Source organism: Gadus macrocephalus, chromosome 6, assembly GCF_031168955.1.
Source record: "Gadus macrocephalus chromosome 6, ASM3116895v1".
NCBI classification, from domain to species: domain Eukaryota; kingdom Metazoa; phylum Chordata; class Actinopteri; order Gadiformes; family Gadidae; genus Gadus; species Gadus macrocephalus.
Window position 1 is genome coordinate 17,207,173 of NC_082387.1, and position 9,540 is coordinate 17,216,712.

The 9,540-nt window shown below is 42.8% G+C and overlaps 1 protein-coding gene across 1 annotated transcript in view; it reads right to left on the bottom strand.

Annotated features, from left to right (window-relative positions):
* The window catches only part of rgs7bpa (regulator of G protein signaling 7 binding protein a), a 9,484-nt gene extending 4,398 nt beyond the window's left edge, over nt 1-5,086 (bottom strand). The window contains exons 1-2 of the mRNA XM_060054605.1: nt 4,051-5,086; nt 3,058-3,224 (exon numbers count right to left, since the gene is read on the bottom strand). Of these exons, the coding sequence (XP_059910588.1) occupies nt 3,058-3,224; nt 4,051-4,203 (320 nt within the window). The 5' untranslated portion in view covers nt 4,204-5,086. The remainder of the gene's footprint in view (nt 1-3,057; nt 3,225-4,050) is intronic.
* Nucleotides 5,087-9,540: the final 4,454 nt, after the last annotated feature.

Sequence of the window (9,540 nt, forward strand, 5' to 3'; positions counted from 1 at the left end):
TCTCGTCGATTCTACAAATGCTGAAACATAAGCAAACCACTAGCCTGGCTAACGCCAGACTTTATCTCAATCTACATTGAGAAGAGGTCTGGGAACCACACATTAATTTTCTCGTATTTGAGGCGTGGTTTACGATTGCCCGGAGCCGTTTATTGGGCGCTACGAATGTCTATCATATGAGTCTGTACGTAGCTCATAGCCAATCATATCAATTGTACCAGATGACGTATGTAGAGCGACAGAAATTCGATGAGGAAGACGACGATGGGTGTATCGCTTAGACGTCGTCATCGTCTTGCCGTCCCTCCCCGTTCTGTGATTGGTTCCCTTTCTCAGACGAAAATCGGATCCGTGGAATCCAGGCAGCATGGGTATACCCAGGATAGCAAACCACGGAGGTGAAGGGAAATTCTTAACTTGAAAGGAATCTTTTTAAATGAAGGACGCCACGGCTTGCTGTCTCTGCCGCCAGGTAGTACTGTCTCTCTACTGGTGGGGAGTACTGCCAGGGAGTACTGTCTCTCTCCCACCAGGGAGCACTGTCTCTTTACCGCCAGGGAGTACTGTCTCTCTCCCACCAGGGAGCACTGTCTCTTTACCGCCAGGGAGTACTGTCTCTCTCCCACCAGGGAGCACTGTCTCTTTACCGCCAGGGAGTTCTCTCTCTCTCTCCCAACAGGGAGTACTCTCTCTCTCCCACCAGGGAGTACTTTCTCTCTACCGTCAGGGAGTACTTTCTCTCTCCCACCTTGGAGTACTGTCTCTTTACTTCCAGGGAATTCTCTCTCTCTTCTGCCAGGGAGTACTGTCTCTCCAGTGCCAGGGAGTACTGTCTCTCTACTACCAGGGAGTATTGTCTTTCTACTGGCAGGGAGTACTGTCTCTCTACTGGCAGGGAGTACTGTCTCTCGACCACCAGGGCGTACTGTCTCTCCAGTGCCAGGGAGTACTGGTCTCTCTACTACCAGGGAGTACTGTCTCTCTACTACCAGGGAGTACTGTCTCTCTACTACCAGGGAGTACTGTCTCTCTACTGCCAGCGAGTACTGTCTCTCTCCCACCATGGAGTACTGTCTCTCTCCCACCAGCGAGTACTGTCTCTCTCCCACCATGGAGCACTGTGGTGTGAGTGTAAACAACCTGCCGTGGTTAGTGCTTCTATCCACTTGTTCTTTTGAAACCCTTTTACTGGAAATGAATGGAAAAGATTTAGCGTTTTCCAAGCACTACCTCGGTTTATGTGAACAAACATCGGATATCGGTCATCAGGGTATCGACGTATTTTATCAAGCATGGGATTAAGTTATTTTTTCGGGCCTCCTGTAGATTGTATTAATAACAATAGTTACATCATCATCCTTTAATGGAATATCGAAACCAATTCAGGCACACATTAGCAGTTTAAGTTCAAACATTAGATGGAGGAAGATGGGTGGAGTGGGTGTGTGTGTGTCCATGTGAAAATATGTGTGTGTGTGTGTGTGTGTGTGTGTGTGTGTGTGTGTGTGTGTGTGTGTGTGTGTGTGTGTGTGTGTGTGTGTGTGTGTGTGTGTGTGTGTGTGTGTGTGTGTGTGTGTGTGTGTGTGTGTGTGTGTGTGTGTGTGTGTGTGTGTGTGTGTGTGTCTGCGTGTGTTAGGGCTGGGGGGGCATTTTCAGTGGAGCTGATGTGGTCCAGTGCTTCTTGTCCATGATTGAAACTTAAGAACAAATTAGCTGTTTCTCAAGCGACAGTAAGAGAAAATGCATCCAATGCTGTACCAGGCAATGCCGGGGAAACTAGTGTAATTACACGTAAGTGTAAAATTAAAGTCTATGCACGTGGGGAAGGGGAGAATGCCTTTCATACAATGTGCTTGGTTTTCTTCTGGGATACAAATAAATACAAAGACATTATCTTGTTTAATGGCTTGGCTCCTACACACACCACACCATACTGTGAGATGCATGGTGTTCTCAGACGAGAGGGGACCAGGCATGTTCCATATGTGTCTGTGGAAAGTTTGTCACGCATGCATAGCTCAGTGGCTCCCTGCCATGTGATGCAAACACTTTTCATCATGCATGTAACACACCACGAAGGACGCGTGCACACACACATACACACACACACACACACACACACACACACACACACACCACACACACACATTCTAAAGCCACTCAGAGCATGCAAAGGGGAATGAATTATTAAATGAATGTATTTGGTTGTACAGGAAAGCGAAGCAGAGTAGGGAGTCATGTGATCACTTAATGTCACGGGTAATGTGAGAAAGTAGGCAAACAGTGTAAGACGATAATGTCAATATTATATCCGTAGGAGTTGTGAGTCTGTCACATGCAGGATAAAGACGTGAACATAATGTAACCCAAACACTATTTGTACCACTCTGTGTGTACAAACTGTTGTTTCTAGGGTAGTACCATCCTTTTTAGAATAAATGCTGTTATCCTGATAACTCCTGACTTTTTTTAGTCAGGCTGTTGCTGTTTAACTTGCATTATAATCAATTTGGTGAGGGGCTCGTGGGGACTGCTGTAAAAATGTACACATTTACACACACAGACAGAGAGAGAGAGAGAGAGAGAGAGAGAGAGAGAGAGAGAGAGAGAGAGAGAGAGAGAGAGAGAGAGAGAGAGAGAGAGAGAGAGAGAGAGAGAGAGAGAGAGAGAGAGAGAGAGAGAGAGAGAGCGAGAGAGGAAGAGACAAACAAACACACACACACACACACACACACACACACACACACACACACACACACACACAGGGACACAGGAAAACAAACACGCACACACATATCTGCTAAAACGATGTGGTCGTTTGTTATGAACTCACTGTACTTCATATTCGAAATACAGTTCATTAAACACATTGCAGAATAAAGAAATTCATTGCATGTCGTTTAAAAAATGCTTACAATCTGTAAAACGCATGTGCCGTTAGCTTTATTCGTATAGCCAAAGTCTTGTCTTTAGCAAAGACAAACTTGGCCGCAGAGGGGCGGTTTGGCGTTTCAGCAACATGGCCAGCTTGTTCCATCTGCGTAATGATGCACTTACCCCGAGATCAGGGAGAGACTCTGGTGCGCTGCTCTCGCCATTTCGCAGCCTTTATTTCGGGTCTTGAGCATGTCGGCCCGTAAGGCGGGACAATCCACTGTTATTTCACCGATGGAAATGACAAGCTCACGATACAGAGCCACGAGAGTGTTGAATTCTTGGACGATCTGCAAGATAAGGTCATTGAGGAAAAACTAAAGTTAAGGAAAGAACCTTATAAGAACATGCTTCTGTACAAAGTACTAAACAGCCCTTTGCATAACTTAGGACTTCAGTAAAACATGCTCACTCCTTATACCGTAGAGTGATTGAGAACATGTTTTGTTGGGCCAACTATTAAATGAAACTCATGACAACGACCTATACCCGCACACAGATTAAATAAAAATGAGAAATCTGCATTCATACAAAAAAACAACCAGCGCTGACATCACAATATCCTGCCACAGTAGGGGCTATTGGCTTTCTGAGGCCTACTCAGAGTGACTGTTGAAAGAATGGATTTTTTTATTTATGATGGCCCATTATGCTAAGTTTGGTTGTTTGCTCGGGCTAAAACCCCCTGCCGCTGGGACGCGCGTCCCGCTCGGTGTGTGCGAGTCAAACACGGGATGCCATCATCCCGCGGACCGCGGCGCCCGGTGACGTCCGTGGACGCATGAAGAGGTAAAGTATGGCCATAATAACAGCAGCAGCACTGGATGTCCAGTCATCGCTATATCCCAGGCAAAAACATTAAGGCTTCACAAAAAAAAAATCCGATTGAAGAACAATTGAATCCTTTCTGGCGCTCATAATGAAGGATGCCCTCGTCTTTTTCTTATTGAATCGGTCGTTTTAAATAAACAAAACATGCTGTGGTTTTTCTGCCTTGCACGCAAAGGGATAGTGGATCGAACTATAGAACAAAGAGGGATAATATCCTAACAGACCCCAATCTAGCAGAGACCCCCCACCCCCCTCCATGCAGGCATAAAGGTGTCGCAAACCTACCATCCTGCAGTCGGCCACGGCGCGCTGGGCTCTGCGGCTGCTCTCGGTGCTCTCCCGCCTCTCCGGCTCGCGGTGAGCAGCGGGCTTGCCGATCTGGAAAATGTTCCCGGCAGATCTGGGGCGGTTTTTGCGCCCATTCGGTGCAGAACTCATGCATACACATCCACTAATAAAACAGCTCTAACGCAGAACGCCTTGCCTGATGTCGAAATCTCAGCCCCTTCCTTCCTTCAACACGCTTCCTTCCCCTCTCCTCGACTCCCGTTTTTTCTCCACGCAGCACCACGGCTCTTCTACGTTTGACGATCGATGCAGGTCCCACCACCACTACTACAGCGATCGAGGTTTAAATACACGCGTGTTGGTGTTCCGTCAGGTGCCTCCTGCGCTCCCGTCGATCGGGGTTCTACTGTGGCGGTCCAAGACGCAGACAAGCCTCAGCGCGCAGAAGTGAGCGCATCTATGCTGGATTTGCGAACGGGGGTTGCGAGTCACCTTCTCCTCTCTCCTCTCTCTACAGCAGACGGTTATGAAGCCTGCTGCTGCCTGCTGCTGCACACCCAGCCCGGAGTCCGGCTAGCTCAGATGTCTTTTCTGACGCACCGATGCCGTGGTGGTGAGAGGCAGAAAACGACCACGTTCACGGACGATCACCTGCAAATGCAACCATTTTTTAGGATTGCGCGTTTCCATGAAGTACCCAGAAGACGACTAGTATCGGCTCTTCTATGAATCTTGTTGTGGCGCTGAATAGAAAGCACTCCCCGAAGAGATTAAAAAAAAAAAAAAAAAACGTTCCAGTCCCACTGTGGTCGATTATCAACCGCCCGGATCAATTGTCATTCATGTCTTTATACAGGAGGGGAGATCGGAGGCTGAAACTCGGCTGAATGGGTAAACGGTGGCTATTTTGGTTCGCAGGGTCTGGTTCTTCGCGTGCTTCCAATCAAGGATTTCTAACCTTGGCGAGGCGATATAAGACGAGCCGTCGCTACAGGCCTGACGTTGCTCGGGTGGCTGGGAACACTGCGCACCCATAGGACACGAATACTAATGCCCCCCCCCCCCCCCCCCCCCTCAGCCTCCCGCCCCGAGGACCACCTCTCTGCATTCAACGTTTTCATGTAAAAACGCTTTTAATAGTTAGGTGAGTGCTATCAGCGCTCAAATATTGTTATTTTTAGGCTTAATTCTTTCTTTCTTTCTTTCTTTCTTTCTTTCTTTCTTTCTTTCTTTCTTTCTTTCTTTCTTTCTTTCTTTCTTTCTTTCTTTCTTTCTTTATTTCGTTCGTTCTTTCATTCTCTACAGACTTTGGAACCCTACTCATTCCACAATTTCCATCGAAAGACTCCATTTCAATTATCAGATTAGCTTGGTGCGCTATCATTCGTACTATTTTAAACTTTGTAAAATATTCTGCTTCAAAATATTATTTTCTAGGATGGAAGTCAACTGGCGGACCGGCGGACCCTTTCTCTAACACTTCAACTACTTCAGACTTCGTAACTTGGTAAATTTACATTTTTACCGTTTAACAAACGTTTAACAAACATTTAACAAATCAACACACTTGTATCTTCCAATATTAAATTGAAACAAAAGTCGATATAATAAATATTTTTTCAGTAGGCCTACTCTCTCTACGGGGTGATTTACTCCGGGTAGAAGCTAAATGCTATCAACAATTCTTAAACAATATTATTCACGTCATGCTATCTACACAAACGATATACCGTATGAAAGCTGAGACTTCAAGGAGTCCAACGGTATAAGCCTCATCATTTTATGAGCTTAATTGAATCAACTAGATGTGAAGGAATAAGGTCAATAACATACTTTTCCAAGTTAATACACACACACACACACACACACACACACACACACACACACACACACACACACACACACACACACACACACACACACACACACACACACACACACACACACTTTCTCAGAACAGCTCAGCTATTCTATATTTGTCTCAAATGTATTCAAACTTTATCACTTTAAATATCTGTTTACTCTTCTCTGTTTTACTCTTCAATATATTTGTTTCAAACCATTTCATATTTTTTAAAGGGTGTGCATGTTTATATTGTTGCCTCTATTTAGACTCTGTTCAAATCCCTTCACTTGATTTAAGCCATTTAACATTTCTTTACGTCTTTAACTATGTGGCTTTACTAAAAACATATTTTCAAACTCACTATGCACTACAGCCCTCCACGCATTTTCTGCAGGAAATGCATATTCTAGTTTGCTATTGTTGTTCACGTATTTATTGATTTGCTTTTCCTGTTTATCATTTCTTCAATGCTCACCCTAACCCTATTTTTGTCTTCAGGATTTTTGTTTTTGGTCTATCCCTCCACATGTTTGTTGTATATGTAGGTTCTAGCTTGAGTTATGCGTCTCTTGGTTTTTGGAGGACCAGAAAATTTTGGCCAAATCAAACAACAATCTTTTATTGAAAGAAAATATGTGAAGTTATAGTCAAGATATAGAGCCTAGTTTGAGCTGTGTGTCTGTGTCTGGTTTGTGTGTTTGCGTGTGTGTGTGTGTGTGTGTGTGTGTGTGGTGTGTGTGTGTGTGTGTGTGTGTGTGTCTGTGTGTGTGTGTTTGTGTGTGTGTGTGTGTGTGTGTGTGTGTGTGTGTGTGTGTGTGTGTGTGTGTGTGTGTGTGTGTGTGTGTGTGTGTGTGTGTGTTTTAATCCACATTTTCTTCTTGCATAGGGGTAATCGATCAATGTAAAATAGCATAGTCATTTCACTAAGGTATCTTGCAGTCATATGCATCTGTGTGGATAAATTAGAATATATATTAGAATATATACAATTGACTATTCTTCTATTCCAACAATGGCTATGTTGTGACGAAGTAAGGCAGTTGTACTCAAAGTGTAAAAGGTGGACAGAGCCTCATAAACCATCCTCATCAGCCAGTCTTTTGACATGTTCAACGGTATGAAGTCCTGCGAGGCAAATCACAGAATGGACCCCATCAAGGGCTTCTAGTTTTCATTACAGTTTTTCTCAGTCGCTTTGGTACATTTCTCAGATCAGAATTGAAATTTGCAAAGCAGTTAGTGCATTTCTCAAAACAATGTGTTCAAATAGCAAAACACCATGGATGACCTGCAAAAGCCAGTCTCTTGCTCAAAATCCTTAGTTCATCTTTCAAAAGTAAATATCTGTTTCAATGAACATGTCAGTGCCATCAGAATGACAAGTCCTTGTGTCATTGTCTACGGATAAGACAGTCAAATTGCTTAGTCATGTTGTCAATATAACAGTGTACTCTGGAGGGATGTTCTGATGTAAACTATGGCTAAAGTTTTGAAGACAATTATTGTAAATTGTAATTTACACCTTAGTGTATGTGGGAGATTGATTGCAAGAGATTGGACAAGATTCACATTTACGCTTTGACTGTTTGTGCTGTAATTTGTTGACAGACCATGTCATTGCTAGAAATGTGAACATAGGAAAATCTCCTTAGGGTAAACTGTACATGCATTGCTGTAGGAATTACAGTGCAGTCATCCTACAACTCCTGACGTTCCTGTCTGTTGGGCCACAAATTCTCAGACAATGTAACATTGTGTTGTGCTCCAGCTATATACTTGCCAGTTCATGGTTCAGGAGATGCACCTTTGAGCTATTCCAGTACTGGTTGATCGTTGGTTGATCTAACACTTCACAGATTTCCCTTCTTTAGGGAAAGTCAAGATTCACCTGGTAGCAATTGACCAATCAGGACAGATATAGAAAAAAGAACAAAAAAAATAGTCTAATGCCAGTGTATAGAAATGTATAGAAATAGGCTTGACATATTTTGACAACTTGTTCAACCATTTTGCATGTAAAGACTTATGCAATGAACTGATACCTAAATGTTGTGGGGGTGAGACTATTCCATAGAGACCATTACAATACATTTTGATCAACATGACATAAGCAATTGATAATGTAGGAAAGAGCAGAGAATTGTACATAATCATGTGCATGGATGTACCAAAGCATTTGCAACGTGTTCAAATAAATGAGAAACTGTTTTTTTCATGTGCACAAGTGACACACTGATGTGAAGATTGAACAGGTAGTTTTGAGGAATTTCAATTCTGATCTGAGAAATGAACCAAAGCGACTGAGAAAAACTGTAATTCACCAGTCAGTCAGCATCATTGATTCAGGTCACTAGGCAGATATGAACGAGTACAAGCCAACTACTCAGCCTCTAGACAATGAGGTGACAGAGGGCGTGGCCGTGATGTCAGAGGTGGGCAGGATATTCTGTGTCATTAGAAACTTTAAATTGTCAGATGTATAGGGTTTTTATAGACTTTTGAAGTATTTGTATTTTAGTATAAATTATAGTGTTTGTCTGCACCTTTAATAATTATTCAATGTTATGTAATATATATGGCTTATGTTTTGGTAAAACAGAATAATTATGTAATTAATTCTGGTTAATTGGACCCAACACTGCCACCAACTTCCTAAGCATTGTTTCTCATATATTTGCCACAAATGGAAAATGGTCAAAGTGAGTTTGCCCAAGGAAAAATTGTCCGTTCAACCAGGAAAGGGAGAAAGAGGTTAGTTTAACTTTATTTGGTAAAAATAAATAACCACATTGACCTTTTCAGAGGCAATCTAAAAATAAAACATCCATTCCCATCCGAAGTTGTTACAAATTGTATTTGTCATTTTACAAAAATGTCACAATACATATAAATACATAGCCTAGATTGTTGCAAGGGAGATTATGTAAAAAATAAATAATAATACAGGTTTAAAGGGCTTGCCCATCACAAAGTCATATCGCAGCAACCGCCTCCATTTTGAAAGCATAGGAGTGTGTCTTTGGTCATTGTTTGGTACCTCAACGTGAAATGATTCTTCATTATTTGGAGACATTGTTGTGTTTGTAACCGACACAGGGTTTCTCATGCAAGACTTGGCAAAAACAAAGTTTTCAGTAGCCGAATTGACGGTAATATTTATGTTGATTTAGGATTCAATAGTACTTCAACTCTCTTGAGGCCTCTAAATATGGTGGAGCGTAGCCTACACATATCCCATGAGGCATCTGACCTATTGACCATGTGACACTAAGCATGTGCTTCAAAGACAAGCTGATTAGCAACAAATCCAGTGGTTCCTTGTCAAACAAAGCATCACAAAATACATGCAAATCAACACAGTGAATTAACTTGCAGCCTTAACTTTACATACCATTATGCTTTTGTAGAATCTTACAACATTCAACATTTGATATGCAAATTATTTGATTCACTGCTTGATGTATTGCTCTATCTATCGCTATAGATAGATAGATAGATAGATAGATAGATAGATGGATGGATGGATGGATGGATGGATGGATGGATGGATGGATGGATGGATGGATGGATGGATGGATGGATGGATGGATGGATGGATGGATGGATGGATGGATGGATGGATGGATGGATGGATAGATGGA